This window comes from Haliotis asinina, chromosome 10 (genome assembly GCF_037392515.1).
Source record: "Haliotis asinina isolate JCU_RB_2024 chromosome 10, JCU_Hal_asi_v2, whole genome shotgun sequence".
Taxonomy (NCBI): Eukaryota; Metazoa; Mollusca; class Gastropoda; order Lepetellida; family Haliotidae; genus Haliotis; species Haliotis asinina.
In genome coordinates this window covers 33,675,884-33,696,116 of record NC_090289.1, presented here as the reverse complement: position 1 = coordinate 33,696,116, position 20,233 = coordinate 33,675,884, and the positions used below count along the sequence as shown (strand labels likewise).

The 20,233-nt window shown below is 40.6% G+C and overlaps 1 protein-coding gene across 2 annotated transcripts; it reads right to left on the bottom strand.

The window, feature by feature from the left end:
* Positions 1–4,938: 4,938 nt before the first annotated feature.
* LOC137297837 (band 7 protein AGAP004871-like) lies at positions 4,939–20,002 on the bottom strand. 2 transcript variants are annotated; one of them, XR_010957702.1, is made up of 9 exons: positions 19,492–19,987; positions 17,801–17,907; positions 10,850–10,922; positions 10,116–10,198; positions 9,275–9,478; positions 8,361–8,416; positions 8,009–8,087; positions 6,560–6,927; positions 4,939–6,518 (listed from the first exon to the last, which is right to left on the bottom strand). XR_010957702.1 is itself a non-coding variant. In XM_067829800.1 (8 exons), exons 1-8 carry the CDS (start codon positions 19,751–19,753, stop codon positions 6,739–6,741), a joined length of 1,053 nt encoding a protein of 350 aa, XP_067685901.1. In that variant the 5' UTR covers positions 19,754–20,002; the 3' UTR covers positions 4,939–6,738. The 2 variants fall into 2 exon arrangements, 1 of the variants encoding a protein (XP_067685901.1); XM_067829800.1 differs by having other exon boundaries at positions 4,939–6,927; positions 19,492–20,002.
* Positions 20,003–20,233: the final 231 nt, after the last annotated feature.

The following is a 20,233-nucleotide window of genomic DNA, read 5'->3' as shown; positions in this document are numbered from 1 at the left end:
GTGGGGTGGTGGGGATGTATTTAAATTTGTTCATAAATGTTAGGAGGAAGGGGCGGGAGCGTCATTCCCTTTGTACATCAGTTCTCCCAAGACATCAACCAAACCCCTCAGCCCACTGGATCTGTGTTGGGCCTTTAACAGTATTTTGTCTTTTTCAAAAAGAAGCGCACCCAACAATGAGAGGTAATGAGCCAAATAACCTTGGGTGAGTTCGTTTTGTACAGAGTGTTTCGCACGAGCTTCCTAATCCGACGGCCCGTACACTCGAGGGCCAAGAGGGCAAAATCGAGGAGGGAAATCGTGAGAGCGGCGGAAGTACGTCATTTGATGCGGTCTTCATAGCAACATGGTTGAGGAGGCCACAGATATTCATCCACTTACTTACACAAATGAACAAATTCGTAATCAACCAAGCTGTTATCGTTTGAGTTACTTGAAATGATCAACAGATGGTCATGAATGAGTATTCGGACACTGCACCATGTCTTTGTCTATAGGCCACTATTACTAGCAAGAAAATAATTACAGGCATATATTTAATCAATTGTCAAAAGACATTTTTTAGTTTGCAAACAGTGAACCGAGTGTGACACCGAGCTGAGCAATGTATTGTTCGCGCTAGTTGGCCATCTGAACATACGCAAGCAAGCACCATCAGCGAAGCAAAACGAACGGTTTCCTAATGTATATCATTCGTCACCACTCGTCCATTTCCGCCACCTGGAAGACTTGTGCCGGAACGACCCGAGTTGGTCAAGAATGGGTCGAAATCAGATCTTTACCCCGAGTCCGACACTATGACACTGTCACGAAAAGCTCTGCAGTATCGGGGTAGAAGATCTTACTGACAGTTATCCAAGCCTGACCAATCGATCGCTGAAGTGGCAACGTAATACGTACATGTATACATGCCTTGCGTGCTTGGGACCAGTTTTACCCCTCTTTCCGAATGGGGAGGTAGTGATATAGTGTCAGCTACCGAGCTTCATAATTCCAGCTGATGCGAAAACGAATTGGAATAGCCTCTTTGTGTCGATTTGTTTTGAACTTTCAGTTTTCGGAAAAAATAGGACTGATAATTACGTGGAACTACGTTATATGTCGAAGAGTAAGATGATAAAAACAGTCAGAAAATGCTTCATGATCTGAAAAATGACAATGTCGCTTCTTGAGAAAACATCAACCAAGGAGCTTGGTACTTAGAGATATATAACATGATATCTGAGAAGAATATTGGACCATCTTCCTAAATTAAAAATGAATACGTATTGTTTTTTATTGGCCAAGTAACACTTTTCTCAGAAAGGGCATATCTGCTATGGCTATGTATTGCAAATGTACCTACCGTGGGGACTTGAGGCAGAATTGGCCTTCGGCAACGCCTGCTTATCGAAAGAGGCGACTAACGGAATCAGGTGGTCTGACTCCCTCAGATCTGCGACGACGAGTTATCTACCCTGAGGAAGAATGTAGTACCGGCACCTCCAGTACTCTCCCTACCTTCGATGCAGTGAGGTCAGCGATGTACAATCCAAGACTGAGGTTCGACTTGCACAACAACAATGTCATCAGCGTGAACCCAGAAGGAAGAAGAAGTATTTGGCTGTAGACAACAAGATCCGAAGGGCGAGGGACAAGCTGAGCAGCCAAGAGCTGGGTGTGATGGAATTTGTGGACCATGTGGCTCACCTTCTACGTGACCTGAAGTGATCTTGTTTCTGAATGTGAACGACTGACATCTTCTTGTGTTGCTTGAAATATGGAAATGTATCTGAACTATTAAACTGTTGACAGATTATTACAGATAATTTATTATTAAAATTGTTGATATATATTTAGTTTGTCTTGTGTTATTTATTATTTATTTATTATTTGACATGTGATACACCCCTCTTATGTCTCAAGTTGGACTCTTCCATTCCCATACGGCCTAAAATCTGTTAATCTGTTAATCAATCCGTGAAAATCCCATACCACCTAATTACTTACCTGTACCTTATCTAAAAATTTTAGACAGTATGGGAGGACACCGACACGCTGACTTGTTTGTCGCTTGTATCTCAAATGGTGGGTCTGTGCTTATGGTGTCAGTCACTGAATTGTCATTTCCAGAGTCGATTATTTACAGACCACCATCATGGAGCTGGGACAACAAACCACCAAACAAAACAAAAAACAAAACAACTAAAGCGTAAGGGTGTTCTGTGTGCGAAGACGTTATGTTGAGCCCTTAAACCCCGACAGACGTTCACAGCTTCCTGAATTCAACTCATTATTGTGGTATAAACACAGGATCATAACCTGACAAAATCTGGGATAAGCGGATCCCGGCGCATCAAAACTGCGACACCGAATACCACCTGGTGTCCGCTATTAATTTGAAATACCGATGGGATATATTTTCGATTATTTCAGAATTATCATTAAGAGTACGTTAAGTGTTTACACGATTTGACATACAAACTGGATATTCATTAAACTGACCCCGAATGAAGACTTCGGGTATCATCACTCTGTAGAAAAAAGTACGCTCGGGTAAATCTTTTAATATTCCATTCATAAACACGTACTTTTGAAGAAAAGGGGTAATGTTTAGTGCCGTTTTTAGAAATATAACGAAGAACATCGGTAAAGGGCATTGCATCCATTTGGAGAATCGACCCAGGTTTACGGCATGACAATTTAGCTACCCATCGCCTCTCTAAGATCCACTTGGTGGAAATTCAGTGTTAATTTTAATGAACGTTTTAACCTTTGTTCGTTGTTGGTTCTGAAAATGGATGTTGAGGGGTATAATTACGTGTTTGGTTAACTATCGTTGCCTATGTCGACATGGGTTGGGTCATGACATCAACCACTGGTTTGACAGACCAAGAATTGATTTTTACACGTTTCAGGATTCCAAAAAGCATCATGCCACACTTGTTCGGAAGTTGTTTGATCAAAGTTACAACATTTGTTTGATCAAAGTTACAACATTTAAAGCCTCAGTGAAGCTTTCAAGACGTTTGTGGATGAAAATCCAAATTTGAAGCATCAACGATGTCAGATGCACTTCCCTATTTTGACTTGTACCATACGTTCCTGAATTATTTCAGGTGAAGAACTGACTAAACATAGTTTATGTTTATGACGAGTGCCAGCGGTTGGGTAGGATAGGGTCAACCTTTCGCGAACACCTAGTGTCATCATTGTTTCATTGTAATTCATAAACATATGCTCTCTCATGATGAATTGTCTGGTTCATACCCGTATTGTTTACAAAGAACATTGCAAAGTTGCAGTAGAATACTGCTGAAACAAATATCTGCTTATGATTAGTCACAATTTTATAATCGACTATGCTTTTCGCAGAGATTTTTTTTTTGTCGTTTCTATTCACTTGACATATACTGTCTGTATATGTGATAGGTAACAGTGTAAAAGTATTTTCTCTTTTCGCTGGAAACCTCGTTACTGTAAGTCCCGATGAACCCCAGCAAGCTGGTCTGTAGTCTGGTATGAAATGATGGGACTGGATCTCTTGTATATCGGTTTTCGTAATTTTGATCAGTATTATTTTATGTTAATATTGTGATAAACATTTGGGCTTTACTATCCTTTATTGACAGACATTTTAAAATAAATACCTTGCTCCATCGCTGCAACTGAGTTGATCAACCTACCCTCACCACCTTTCCCCCAAAGATGTATCGGCCCCCTTCTCTACACTCACCAGTCGGTACAGGTTACACGACACCGATTCCGACACGACGCCTTCAGTGCAGACTGAATCATGTGGCAATTGTCATTGGGCGATTTTGGCGAATGTGGTTTTTAAATGTATATCCACCCATTTATTAAAACTGACTATATTCTTTTACATATTTAGTGCTGTCATGTTTTACGTGATGACGTTTACTGAGTGTAACCTCATCCTGGTTATGCACACTTGTACATGCAACAGCTCATGACGGCTTAGTTAATATATTTATATTTAAAATATACCATTATGATAAAGGTCAGTGGGAAAATATGTGTAGCCTACAATGCACGTATCTGTGGTATAACCGTACTGAAGAGTTGTGTCCCTTTGTTAACAGATAGTTATTCGCATGAACACGGTGCATTTGCACACCGACAAAAAGGTAATCCTTAAGCTTATGTTGTTTATCAGTATCATCATTAACCATGTATTTTCAGTATGGCTGTAAGATGTGGAGTTTCGCAGCGCTGTGAAATCACAAAGAAATAAATAACATCTGAGATATAATCCTGAATGTGTCGTTAAATAACATAGATTCAAGAGGACCATAGAGCATTGTTCAACTGTAGTACAGTGCAACCACGTTAAGTCGGACGCAATGCGATTTCCAGATTGTGTAGTCCAATACCTCTCAGTGTGTGTTTGGAGGATCGTGTCAGAGTGAAAGATCCGAATTTGATTATATTAATTCACACGATATTGTTCAGTGCTGTTTCCTTTTATGGCGACCAGTTGTTTCCTCATAGGCGATACCGCGAGAAAGTCCGCCACAGTGTGGTTAACGTCTGGCTGCGTGTATGAACTCAAATGATTTCCACATACTTGACAAAGAAAAAAACCAAGTTATTGCCCACCCCAATATTTAACATTTTAGTATGATAATAAGATATTATTATCATTTTAGGATGATAATAAGAACTATGAAACACTCAATACTGAAAACCGGGATGGGCTTCAACTTTTTGAGTTGAGTACATATTTATGGTCGCCGAGGGGGCTACATTTGTGTCATAGTGTTGCTTATCGTGTTCAGTTACTGATTCAGATTCCCAAGAGAATAAGTAGGGTCTCATCATTGTCACGAGAACCGGAGTGCAAGGTCACGCCTGATAATCAAAACGTGCCTTTCGAAAGAGGCGTCTCAAACGCTTCTGCTGTTCAAAATGTGAGTCGACGGAGATATGACCGAGAGATAACATAGATAAATAGTTTATTTCTTGTCTTTACTTACAATACATAAAAATATGGACTACTGCTAAGACAGTGATGTTAATCTGGCTCATGAAGGCATATGTACAATTTAAGCACGATTGTGAGTTAGTACAGTGAGCAATCGTTCAGCAATATCACACAAGAAATTGACGTCAAACATTGTAGCCATGTGGGGTATCAGACCCGTTTCTGGCGAGCGAACGCCTTACCTACCTGGCTACTCCTTCAAATTTTAAAGATAAATGAAGTCTGATGATGAGTAAATACTATTCACACACAGTTATAATTCTAAATAGAGCAAAGGTAAACGGATTTGTAGAGCAGAAACTATTGAAACCAACATAAACAAAACTAGGTTTTGCTTGTTAATTTTCAACTGCTAAATTTGTGTTGATACATTTGTACAGAAAAAGCTGTCAAGTACGAAGAGAAGCATATCCCTGAAATTATTTTGTAAGATCACATTAACCGAACCTATCTACCGTCTGGACTATGTCCTATCACCAGCGCGTTGTTCTTTACCTTTCTTAGGGCCAAATGATGGCGATCATTGAATCATTATCGCAGGTCTATCACCGATGCCTGTCCAAGCTCTGACACTGCAACACTCCCTGCTCTTTCCAAGACTCCCTTGTACGTAGCCTCTGAAGTAGGTCTTGTTTATGTCGCTATCCAAGCAACATAAAGGAGTTTCATTCACCTGACAGCAGCTGGGCAGCATACATGGAAATATATTCTTGAATATATAGTTTGAGACAACACTGTCTGTTAAACTGTTTTTAATGCAATCTTCTGATCAAGGGGAACGTAATTTCACCATTTTTCACCATTTCTGTACCTTGGGGCATTATCTTTGTTTAGTGGATCACACAGCTTGGGTATATATGGTGGAAGCAACAATGCAAACATATCTTTATTTCTGGGCATTAATATAAGCATCAAAACTAGAGACATGTGCGAAACGAAACAAACGGTCCCAAGACATTTCCACTTTTCAGTGATTAATATCAAATGGTATGCAAAACAAAACGTTATAACCCACCAGTGGAGAAAGTAAACATGTTCTGATTTATATAACCTTTCAAAATAACCTTGCCTGTACTGAACGTTACAAAGCGACATTATTGTTATTAATTTCATCATCATCATCATCATCATCATCACCAGCAGCAGTGGCATCATCAGCATGTTAAAGGGGAACATTGGAGTCCAACAATAACGCAAGTACAATTAACAGATACGTTTCTTTGAAACACATAAAGGTCATGCAGAATCACAGAATGAATGGGTTTAGTATTACGCATCAAGATTCCAGCAATATCATGGCTGGGGATACCTGAAATGGGCTTCGCAGTTGTACCCATGAGGGGAATCGAACATATGTGGTGATTCAAACCCACATCTTTGCCAAAATCGTAGAGAGGGAGGCTCTCAAGAATCTGAATAAATAATCATTTGTCATCATATATAATATACAAAGCACTATATACAAAACCGGCCTCAGTACAGGTTATACCACCCATAGGGTCATACCTTGTTGATACAACAGTAATCAATTAGCCTAAAAGGGTCAACTATTTACACAGTGACCATGAAACCAGCCGTCAGGATTCACATCAAACAACCAATGCATATATACAAGTTAAACAGGTATAAAATTGATAAAACAACACAACCCCTCCCCCTTCCCCTATTAATTTCTCAAACGTGCTTATGTGACAAATAAGAATTCTCCTATTATGCTTGCTTGTTGCAATCTAAAATGGCACTAGCTTCAGTAACTACTTCTTCACAAAGGCTTGCATCATGTCAATTGGTAGAGGGAAAATGATGGTAGAATTCTTCTCAGCCGAGATGGCATTTAGTGTCTGCAGATAACGCAACTGGAGAGCTGCAGGAGACTCAGTGATAATATCAGCGGCTTCTTTCAGAGCCCGGGAAGCCTTTTGTTCACCTTCTGCGGCAATGACCTGAAACACGGAAGGTCCATGTCTGTTACAAAGATGTCCACTGTAGCGTATATATTTCTTTGAGTATACAATTTGTTTTTTCGCATAAAGGTATAAGTTGTTTGTTATCTTACGCCGGGACGTAATACTTATACAACATGTTATTTTTGGGACCTCATATTCAGAGTTCATACCATGTTAGCGAGAGGTGACTGACTGGGTTTAGTTTTAGGGTTTTAGGCCGCTTTAAGCACTAGACCACCCCTAGACCCCTCCAAGGGTTGCAACAAATTCTAGCATGAGTCTCATTAACCAATTTATACAATGATCAACTTTTCGGCCGATGCGAATTTTATGGTGTGAAAGTGAAAAGTGATGCTACAAACAACTATGGTTATACTACATTCCAGTTCCTTGTTTCATATGAAAATGGTATTTAGAAATAGAATTTAATTGTAAATTCTTAAGTTTATCGTCGTACTTCTATAGTTTATGTTTAGGCAGATTGTCGTCACAGACTGGGCCTGTTTGAAGAGGCCAACAATGGTTCACAATCCATCTAACTCACTAGCTACACCTGTTATGTGTTCCTTGCGCTTGTCAAATGTTTTCATGTAACATACATTGTGACTGACATTATATCATGTCCGTACCAGACCACCAAACATTTCTAGCGGCAGAGCCTCGTTTTGAGATTTTCAGGTTTCCCTTTGCCACGTTTGCAAGGATTAGAAGGAGAGTAGTGTTCCAATCTAAGTCATTAGATGTATCAAACAATACTGATTAATGTTTATATATCCAGTTGAAAGAGTTGGTCTCAAACTTCTGGACTGTATTAAAGACGGAACCCCAGTCACCAGGAGACGAAAATGATGCAGCAGTTTAATCAATGTTTTGACTTGTTGGGTACAATAGGTATCTTTTCTTAAAATCGCACAAACCCTGGATCTAAAATGTTTTCATTGGCATGTTCCTTAAGTGATAGGATGAATAAATCTTTATCAACAATATTTGAACAAAGAAATTTCATTGGCCTTACCCTATGCATCATCACAGGACAGTCTCACAGGAGACGAGCATGTGCGATGAAAGAGTTACCTACCTTTGCACGTGCATCACGAGTTGCTTCCGCCTCGGCAGCCATTGCTCTCTGGAGCTGAAGTGGCAGTCGCACGTCCTTACTAGAAAATGGAAAGAAGGGGTAAATACGAGTTACGCAGCCATCTTGGATTTAGCAGACACACAGACTAATGTCTATAACCATATCTCATCCGAGAACATCAGTTATCATATGAAGGGGTACCTGAAATGAGCTCTGTACCCATGCGTGTTAATTTTCATAATATGAATCAAGGTCAGACTGGGCAGTTTAGAGTCTGGGATTAAAGTAAAGGCAAGATTTAGAATTGGTGAGCTGCGCACATTGTTTGTGGTATCGTCTGCATACTACTTACACTTCGACTCTCTCAACCTTCACACCCCATGGATCTGTCGCTTCATCCAAGGATGTCTGTGGAAAGAATATTGATTAAAACTGAGAATGGCACACCTCATGCTGTAATGAAGTCAAAAGAGTGAGTGTGGTTTTACACCGCCTTTTAGTAATATTCAAGCAACATCAAAATCGCGTGGTCCACAAAGCAATTTCACAGTTACGGCTGTCATAAGTCTACATTAAAATATGGGAGCGGTGACTTCACGCATATCAGCATACGTTCTTTGAACAAGAGAGTTGGTCTTTACACCACATTTACCAATATTCCAGCACCTTCAAGGCAGGGGACACCAGAAATGGGCTTCACGCATTGTACCCATATTGGGAATCGAACACTTTAACCGCCTGGCTTCCCCACCGTCCATAAAGATGCAAGATTGTCCATCTTGTTTCCCTGTCTGTCAACAAGCTTCATGGGGACAGAACAAGGATAGGTCGGAGACAGGAAAAATGCCGAATGTCATCTCTGTTGGCCTTCCCAGTAAAATGGCACAAGGGCGAACGTGCATTATAACCACAATTATATTAAACGCAAGTTAACGCCACCTGACGTCACCTCAAGCAACATCCATAGGTGATGCTCAAAATATTTGCATTCTGAGCATTTCCAAATCAGTGTCAGTGAATTAGTATTTAACCTTACATCGCGATATTTCAGACATATCCGAAACAAACCAGAAAACTGTTTCCATACGTTTCATCATGCACAGTAACGTAGCTTGTTACTGATACAAAGTTACTGATCTTTATGCTGCAATCAACACAAGTCTGAGATCGTACGTGTTCCTTAGAGTGACAAGTGAAAGTGCTCTTTAGGTTTCCCCTCGAAACCAGATCCAGAGAGACAGGCTGACAGACATTAACTCGTCTTACCTGCATGGTGTGACTGATACCCTCTCTCTCAGACAAAATCTCGCTCAGACTTTTGGTTCCAAGGACGTTCCTTAGTGTTGTGGCTGCTAACAGTCTTGTGGATCGACTCGAGTCTTCGACGTTCGTTATAGAGGCAGTGGCGTTGCTTACACGGTAGTAGACCACAGCGTCAACGGCTACCGTCACAGAGTCACGCGTCAATACCTGAAATAAAGTAAGTGAGGTTTTACAATGCCCATATTGAGACAAACGCTTAACATTGTGGCTGCTCGAAGGTGTAGCTGGCAAAAGTTTTGCCCACAGAGCGGGAGGTCCGCGGGCAGTGTAGGAAATTGTTTCTAAAGTTTGCTTGCCAGTCGGGCTAGCTATGCATGAAAGTTACTGTTCCCCAAAATAATTCACATGCCCAAAATGTGAATGCAAAACTAAGCAAAGAAAGGATTTAAAAAGTTAAAACACCATTATTTATTAGACCATAATCTTGCATGACTTATAAGTGTACTGTAAAAGTCGGAGAGAGTGGTATATTTAAGAATGATCCCCAGAAGATTCGCTGGCATGTCAGTGACTGGGGAGAAGTACTGTGAGAAGAGCCAGTCGCTATTTCGTACACTGTCGGTGGGTCGATCCTCGTCAAGGTCATACCAAGTTACGTTGAAAGGCTGCATTTACTACGATCGCAACGACTTCATTTCTATCATCCGACTACAATTTGGACAGGTGGTTAATAAACACGACCGACAGTATGTAATGGTGTAGGTTTTCATCTGGCACTCTTATCCTTAGTCCACACGTGAGTATTTAATGACAACATTGCTGACAATGCCTTTATCACACTCACCTCTTGGGGTGGTACATCAAACGACACGGTTCTAAGGTCTACTTTGGTGAAGGAATCCATGCAGGGGACGATGAAGAACATTCCTGCCCAAGAGAATGTCATCATTATCATCATAAATTCATTATCACCAAGTTATGAGATCTGCTTCAAAGTACATACAGTCTCGTCTATGTAAATCTATATCTTCAAGATCTCATAACCATTTGCAAGTACAACTTATATTTTTTCTATTTCAAGCGAAAATAAACCACATTTTTTAATACTATACGTATATACGTCGTTATTCAGACTACTAGGAATGGTTGTATCACCTCATGACAAGCAGAGATTCAGCGAGGAAACCTATCCATACCTTAAGTACCCTGTCGGGCTTGAAATATAATTGGTTAACTGAAAGTTTAAACCATCTAATCCATATTGATCATCTTCTTTCAACACCAAGAAAAGTCTGCCATTTCGTCAGTTTCATCCGAACTAGACCATACAACATGGTCATACAACAAACAGCCTGATGACTACATGGTGTGACTAGGCAGATTTCTCAGGAAGCCCTGGGTTCGTTTTCGGGTGATGACATAATAGGATGTAAGACAATACGCTGCTTATTTCAAACATGACGATTGGTGAATTTCAGGCTCCAAACGTGACGGCCTAAAGGTGATCATAGCGTTGATGGTTAACAAGTCAATAAAGATATTCAAGGGCTAGTTTCAATATAATGCAGTTGTGCTTACCTGGTCCCTTGGCACCCCCGGGTACCAGTCGACCCAGTCGAAATATAACCGCCCTCTCGTATTCTTGCACCACCTGCAACACAAATGCGGTTTAACCAAATCACGCATTGCAAGATGCTACCCTGTTTTGTTCTGAGAACGTTAGTCAAGACGTACCCCGTTCCACAAACCCATTTCACAGTTACAGTAAATCTATACTGAAAAACATCGGGCGAGGAAGTTGCGTCATGCCAAATTACATCCTTTGCTAAACACTAATATATAAATAATGCAATGTAATGTAACATACGTTTTACGCCACTTTCAGTAATACTCCAGTACTGCCAGACACATATTAGATGATCCTGCGCACTAAACGCATTTGTAACAAGAGAGGCGGTACAACGAATTGGGCGAGTACACTTGGCTGCTACAGGTAGCTTGACGATTATGCACGTGCAATACATGCTAACCGTGACATGAAATCAACACCGCTACTGATTAACACCCGTCTCGCTACTGTGTAACACCTGTCTCGCTACTGTTTTACATCTGTCTCAATACTGATAAACAGATTTCGATATTTATCAGACAACCTGTCTCCCTCTTGTTTCAAGTGGATCGTTCTGTGGGGCGTTCCCAAGTATGCAAATTGGGGTCATTTGTCAGGTCGTGGATCATCCTACATGTGTTTACCAGTAATATCATGCGAAGCCAGAAATTGGCTTCACGCATGCCACCCACGTAGGGGTTCGAATCCCAGTCTTTGACATGACGAACGAACGCTTTAACCACTTAACTACTCCGACGCCCCAATTTATTTCAAGTGATTCCATGGTATTTGATTGACTAACGAAGAAATTTTGTATGCGTTTATGTTTTCACAGGGAAACAATATTACATTATCACTAAAGAGCTATTGTTTCTAGGTCGATAGCAGGACGAGAGGGATTGGGGCATCGTCATTGGTATAGATTTATCGAATGTCCGCAGTTACGTCTTAATAATTAAACAAGCGGTAACAAATATATGAGCATATTGACTTAGAAACGCCTGTAAGTAAATCCTATATGTGGATGGATACAGTGTTCATACACCAGGTATTTTCTTATTTTGCAGTTATTCATAAACGCAAAACATCGAAATAAGTCTTATGTATTCATGTACAGTCAATACCGTAAAGTTCGTTTATATCGAACTCGCTTATAAAGAACTGAGCCTAGATTTTCAAAGTTCTGTTAGCGCTCAGATAGTCGTAAGTTAATGTTAATGCATGGCACTTGCGACTCACTTAGTGCTAAGAGAGCTTCGAAAATAACGACTCATAAACGAACTGAGGTTTTCGCCGGTTATGTTCGGAATGCTTATTATGCGAACTGCGGTCATAACTAACTAAATTTACTAGTCCCTTTGGTGTCGTTATATTGTTTACTGGGTTTCTTTGATTTTGTATCTAAATGTAAGTGAGATTTTCTATAGCGTAGCCATGATCCGCGCTCACCTGTTGATATATACACGCTGCGAAAAAACGTTGGCTAAGATGAAGAGCATGTTTATTACAGGACGCCGTAAACAAGTAGCGATATTTTGACTGTGCCGATCTAATTCATTTATTCATTCATTGGGGGCGGTGAGGTAGCTTAGCGGTTAAAGAGTGCGCTTGTCACGTGTTAGACCTAAGTTCAGTTCCCCGCGTGGATAAAACATGTGAAACCCTTTCCGGGTGTCCGATATTGCTGGAATATTGCTAAAAACTCATTCATTCATTCGGTCGCACTCACAAACTCACGCACAAACCCAGGCGCTCAAACACTCCTGTATTGTATATGTTCTCGTATATTCTATCATATGATAAATGGTGTTATCGGACCGGTAAACATGCCAATAAGGCCACATATTAAGTACTCTATGCCTCGCCTGACCAATAAATTATTGCCTGAATGTCCTCATCAGGTTTCCAATTATGAGTGTTTGTGTGTTTCAGAAGATAAACATGGCTGTCCATCATTTAGCTCTATATATGGAGCGTATCACTCAAGCACTGTATTCATTCGCGAGTCATTATGACATGTCCCTTCATTGAGCTTAGTCAATGACTGAGTATGAACAACACCACTTTTATATACACTGAACAGCAAATGAAAGGCAAGTTTTGAAAATACGAAATGTTATAAAAGTAGACGTTCAGGTTTATGTCTTCTCTTAAAACAACAACAAAACAGTATTGCGTTTCTATTGCTGTCCAGTATATGATATTAAGACTACGATAAAGAAGTTGTGTGATATAATCTATATAATGAAAATACAAAAGTACACAATAGCATATTTCATGACTTAGTACAGTTAAGGCCGGGATCAGTTAATTTGGTGAGATTGAATACCACGGCAGACCTTGATCGTACATATTGGTTAGAAACATATTTGCACTTTCCTTTACGTTTACACTGCTCATCCTTTTCTGTGATATATTAGTAACATAATATCATAAAACACATATTTTAGTTCATGATATTGACTTCCATTAAAAGATGACCAGATGCTAAGCTATTGTTCTCTATAGGTTACCGCTACAAAAGCAACCTACATCAGTCGTGGGTAGCTTGTCGTTGTGTACTGTCTCTGTGTGTTTGGACGAGCTGCTTCAGAACTCGTGGACACTTCAGAAGAGCTCTGATTGATCAGTCCTCTAATTAACACCAATCAATCAGTTTTCAAACTGTCATGATGTCTCCTGTAAATTTGCTCACGAAGTAGATGACAGCTAATGATCGTCACCACTCCACATAACACACACAGTCAAATACCAAGAAGGTCTTCAATGTCCCCAATCTTGAACTGTTCAATGAAACTGAAAATATCTTTGTCGTTTTTCTGAGTATTACGTTTCTTTGATTTGCAAAAACAGATATTAGGATTACGTAAATTTACGTTGATTAAATATCATATGTATGAAGGACGGACTTTGTTGCTATGGAAACCTTACATCACGAAGGGTAGCGGTACTTTTGATTTTGTACTCTTATATTTCCGGTGGTAATACACATATTGTTATACTGACCAGTTGCTACGGTAACGTTACGTTACATATGCATGGTGGCAAGGTTAAAGTAACCTCTTACCGCGGTACGTTCTATTTACGTGACGATATTTATCCCTTTACGCACACAGAGGTAACTATACATAATTTATATATTTGCATGTGCTCACCTTTCCCCATTTGCATGTGGTAACATCGATCTCAGCGATCCCTTTATTAGTTTTGATTGTTTGAAGAAAATTTCAAAACTAATAAGGGGATCGCTTATGTTGTTTGACTTTAATGTTTGTTTGACTTTCGGCCTTGATTTTCGAAGCTTTCTTAGCGCTGACAGTGTTCGCGTTAACGCAGAAACCTGCGTTTTTCAAGCAACCCAATAAAACCACTCAAAAATATCTTGCATGCGTGTTTTGGGCGCATTGATTCTGATCTACGTAATTTTAAGTACCTTAAAATCGCAACATATGGACAATAATAAAGTTTAACATGATTCAAGATTGTAATGAAAATTTCACGCGCAAAAGATATGAATAGTCATGAGTTATGTTTAGTAAGTTAATGTAAGACAGAGTGACGCCACTGTCCTTTCAAAAAGCCTTTTAGTACTTAACTAGGAGCTTATATCCTTTAAAAATAATGTATGTAGAGATAAATATGTTGAAAGTGTTCGGTTACGAGGACACCGGAACATCCTATCTGGGTAAACACTTCAGACTGAACTTGGTCGCACAGCTACCCCGCAACCCCTCTACAGCATCGTACATGTAAACATTGCAATCTAACTGAATGCTACTGACGATGGATGTCTTTCCCGTATATTTAACATGGACTGACAGATTCTCACAGTCACCTACCCGACGGTCGGGTTAACATTTTGAGATGTATATGAAGATATGATATTTTGTGGGCAGGTACGTTTTGGTCAGGGTTGGCAAAAGGAGCTTTGAAAGTGTAGGCCAAGGTCTTTCCATACGTTACATATTCCACATTCCCCATTCCTCTGCAGTTCCAAAGTGTGATACATTTCTTAATGGCACTACTTTCTTCTCCGTCTTCCCCTTCTGTTATATTTACTCAAAGACAACTGATATGGGATATCCAAACATGCCTGTATCGGCAACTAAAGATCACATTGTGGCCCATGTTCTCACGTGATCGGCTACATTATTCTGCATGTATTTGGCCGCAGGTCCATTCTCATCGACATTCATAATTATTGATTAATTCTGTACACCAAATAAAGATATATTCACACAATGCCACCCTGTACGGAAATCAATAGCTACTATTCCATCATACATTGTCAATAATCCACATGTGTTGTCAACCAGTGAAATCAACTGTGTTACTTCATCGGTCAGCACTCAGCCGTGTATTGTAACAATTTAATCTACAGTGTATGTTGATAATATGGTCAACATGTTTGCTATTTAAGTAATATATGCTTCTTAACCTTAAAAGGAAGTGAGTGCGTGCGTGTGTGTTTTCGTGCGTGTATGTATGTATTTGATTCTATTATTATAATTATATATATATATATATATATATATATATATATATATATATATATATATATATATATATATATATATATATATGTGTGTGTGTGTGTGTGTGTGTGTGCGTGCGTGCGTGCGTGTATGTATTTGATTTTATTATATATATATATGTGTGTGTGTGTGTGTATGTGTGTGTGTGTGTGTGTGTGTGTGTGTGTGTGTGTGTATGCTGCTGTTAAACTCCTTAAAAATGTAATATCTTTGTTTAATAAATTGTAGCATGTGTCACATTCATACACATTAAGCCACCTATGCTTCTCGAATGGACTGCAGATCGGGATCAAGTTTCCGACTTGTTAACTCGTTGATGCAGGTCATCGTATCTCTATTGAGTTAATTTAGTTTTAGGCCGCATTCAACAAAATTCCTGCTATATGGCGACGGTCTGTAAATAATCGAGTCTAGACCAGATAATCCAGTGATCTCGTTAGTCACCTCTTACGACAAGCATAATTGCCTTTTATATAGCAAGCATGGGTTGTTAAAGACCTATTCTACCCACGGACCTTCACGGTCCCCAACAAGGTAGTTGTGACCACGTAAATTGGAGGTGATGTTGTGAAGTTGCTCTTGCAAGTGATGCCCAGTTGCACTCAATACAACCTTCACAGGGCGTCTACATCGCATGGTGGAACAAAGAATTTCAACCGTTTCAAAAAATAATTGCACCGAAACGTATAAGATCATGAAAATATTGTGGCAAAGTGTAATCGATTTTGTCTTCATTACAAAAAATGTACCAGCACAAATCAATTTTTTGGGTGAGTATGGTTCATATTATCTTACACAAATTTTTAATTGTTTGTTACCGCACTCGGCAACATTCTAGCTTGGTGGCGGTCAGCAAATACTTGAGTCTGGTCCATACAATCAAGTTTTTAACAGTATGATCATCGATGTACACAACTGGGATACGATGACAAGAGTCCATCAAGTCAGCGAACCTTAACGCCCGATTCCGTTGGCCATCTCTCATGACAACCATTGGATACTGAGGCTTCCTGATGTAAGATGGTTGGTGTGGATAATCCAGGGCCAGACAGTGCAGTGACTGACACATGACAATATGATCGTGAGCATCGATCAACGCAACACTGATACGATGACACCCGCTCGTACATCAACCAGGTCAGTGAGACACCTGAACTGTTACTCGTCTCTTACAAACCCGAATCTTTACTTGTCTATTTTACATAAGCAATCAGTATATAGTAATGTTTTGTATATTGTGCTATGACACGAAGAGGCTTGGTATACTGTTGTAGAGTTACCCCAATTTTCCCTCATTCGAACAGTTGCGGTTTCTTAAATATTATACCCGTGAAGATCTGGGTTAGAATTGATCTTCAGTAACCCATGCTTGTCGTGAGAGGCGACTGACGGGATCGGGTGGGACTTGATTATGCATAGATGGAATAGTGCTGAGTACAGCGTAAAACTAAATTCACTTACTCACTGCCCGATTAAACGAATGTCCGTATACGTGAATCCATGGGCAACTGTCCGGAGTAATCTTCCCTAAAACACAATGGATGCAAAGGGGAAACCCATATGACCCATGCGAGCACAATCTGATAACCTAACTGTTGAGTCACATGAGGTAGTGCTTATCCACAGTGACAAAGTCGCAACGATCTGATTTCTTACATGATCCGATGAACAAAGCTACAACACGATCATACCTCAAACGTTTTTCTAAGAGTGGCGGTTGGGTAGTGTTCGCTGGTCAGAAGAGCCGATTCGATTCCCCACATTGATACGATGTGTGAAGTCCATTTCTGGGGTCCCCCACCATGACACTGCTGGAATATTGCTAAAAGCGGCGTAAAACGTATATCACAATACCAGATATGGATTTCACACACTGTATCCACGTGAGGAATCGAACCCAGGTTGTCGACCTCGTGTGAATGATTCATGGTCACTTGACTGTGTGTGGCTCCACATCACTGACGCATGGCAGTGGTACTGATGTAATGCCACCTTCCTTCTCTACACGAGCTTAGCATATGAACTGATCGGTTCCTCGTAGGAAATAGAACAAGGTAAATGATCCTGACACTGCCAAGGGACACAACTGAACAGGGCCCCCATTCCTCATGGCGAACGTAGCGCTACACCAGTTTTAAGTCAATATTAAAGTATTGGAGTTACGATCACCTTAACGCTACGAACGTTTCATGGCAAATAGACCTGGGCTAATTGTGGTGTCCTGCACTTCAGTGATGTTAGTGGGTGATTGTAGTTTCAGGCTGCTTTTAGCATTATTCATGGAATATCAAGGCGATGCAACACATTTCACCTCAGTGTGGATTCGAATGTGTCTACCCCACCACCCCAACAATGATACTGGCCTAGTACAGCCGATATTCTTACCTTAATGGCTAGACACAGGCAAAAGGGAAAGGTGATGAGCATGACAAAGAGGGACAGGGCATACAAGATGTATCCACAGCAACCGATCCCACCTTCATCATTACTATCTGAAACAAATATAAATAATGGTTGGAAGCTGAAGCTGAAGCTCTCTCTCTCTCTCTCTCGAGAAGGTACATGGGTGGGAGTCTCACCAAGCTAGCTCTCTCCCCTTTCCTTCTCTCTCACATTCTCGCACACTCGCACTTTCTGTGAGAAGAGGCGAGATGTGCTATAGAATGGGCACAGAACTTGTTGTGCCTCGGGACATACCCCCGATTAGTCGTGGTTCAGAAAAGCCAATCGACCTCCGTTTGCAGAGATTTAATTTGAGGTCTACCCAGTCATCTGTGACAACGACCTATGAACGCCACACAGCAGTCATATATTTCTCCGCCTTTGTGCAGCCTGACCGCACACCGAGGTGTTAAACACTCACGTATTCCCATCCAACTAACAGAAACACCAAGGCAGTTGTGGTAACACATAGAGCTCTCAGATGATTCAAACACATCTGTATTCACGAACACCTTGTAATAGCCAGGTAAATAATTATGTGTATATTAACCAGTTTGGTTTTACGTTGTCGACTGATGCGAACCATCTTCCAACAGCTGGGGCAAGACAGGTAGACAGCAATGTAGATATGGAAAGGATACGTTTGTGGACTGACACGTTCTGTTGCACAGGTTAACACACACATGTACGTGCAACATGGTTTTCAGTTTGTCTCACAGTCCCCGAATCTCATTAATTCACCTTCCGCTAAATGCAATGCTAATGCTGAAGCCATAAATAAAGCAAGTCTAGATTTCCTCAGGTTCGGGTTCAAATTTTCCAAACTCAGTGGGGCTCCTTCTCAATTTAAATAGAATTATTTCTTTCCATCACAGTTACATATATTCAGTGAGTTAATTTTGGTTTTACACCGCTTTTAGCAATATTCCAGCCATATCACAACGGGAATCACGAGAAATGGGCTTCATTAATTGTACCCATGTGGGGAAGCGAACCCGGGTCTTAACCACTTGGCTACCCCACCGCCCCTATATATATTAAATTAAAAGTTAGTCCATGAGGATTCTTACTGTCGTGGGCGATACAGTCAATAAAATACGTCGTGTCACAATTAATGTCCATACTTGGTATATACAGGTCCAATGGAACGCTTTAAATAGCTAAGCTGTACAGATATAATAAATGTTACGTTTCGATAAGTGGCTCTGTTTACAATTTTTCAGCAGGGCAGTTCACAGTCCCCGATAGTTCAATGAATACATTCAACAAAACCCTTAAATCGATCCGCTGAACAACAACATGCACAAAGACAAGTGCATGACAAGTTGAACACGAAACAGTATCCACGCACCATTTCAACTGTTCACATAATTGGGACACACATCTAGGTCAACTGGATAGCTTCTGGCCCATCACACCACACTGCTTAGTGACACAGGTATATATGTGGCCGTGAGATGACCCTAGAAACAAGGATTCAATACAGGTTGACCCACTCTTTATGAACTCCATAAAAACAGCGGTGAAGGGCACAAAACGTTATAGGACAAAAACAACACAGCACGAATATGTCAATAATAGTACAAAGTGTATCACTGGACGAAGCGAGAATACGCTCACCACATAGTATTTACCTGCATCAATCGAGAATGGCTCTACTTTCGCGCTGCCGTGTCCGCTCATGTTGCTGGTACTTGGATGAACGACTTGTGGAGTGGGATGTAATAACTGTGGGTTGTTGTCCAAGTCACGATAATACTCGTCTATCCCTTGGTCCTTTAGCGTGTCGTCTGCCTCTCCGCCCTCGCCTTGATACATCGCGCTATTACCTTGAAAACTTGGGAACTTCCGGTGTGAGACCTGAACTCTGTTGCTAGTCTCGTGCTCCGTCTCCATAACAAACAAACACTTCGATTAGGATTTCACGCAGTTGGTATTGGTTATTCACTATGGGACACTGTATAGATGTTTAGCGTTGACCTGTCTGTCAATAACCGATGTGTCTAGTCTGGCGCTATTTATTTTATGTCACTTTGGTGAAAAGTTTTCATTTATGACAGTCTTGGGGGATCTTTTGTATGTTATTTTGTGTCAAGGGTGCACACTCCTGTCCTCTTGCGTAACTGTCAGGCACCCTTACCCAATGTCACAAGGAGGGAGAGGCAGCAGGCTGTCAGATCCAGTTTCGCAATCCAGGTGCATTCATAGGTAGTAGATAGGTCTAAATATAGAATTAATAAACAACACACGTCAAGGGTAGAGCGATAACAGCTCGCGGGTTTTGCAATGTTTACAAAAGCGCCACTCACGGTCACACAAATGACGTATGCTGCAGTTGAATCACAGGACTGTCACAGAGGGCAGTGTAGACCTACC

Coding starts and splice junctions, on each gene's coding strand:
- LOC137297837 (XM_067829800.1), bottom strand. CDS start 19,753: ATGGAGACGGAGCACGAGACTAGCAACAGAGTTCAGGTCTCACACCGG. Junction 17,908..19,491: donor GCCATTCTCGATTGATGCAG/GTAAATACTATG, acceptor TATTTGTTTCAG/ATAGTAATGATGAAGGTGGG. Junction 10,923..17,800: donor GCCTGTGTCTAGCCATTAAG/GTAAGAATATCG, acceptor TTTGTGTTGCAG/GTGGTGCAAGAATACGAGAG.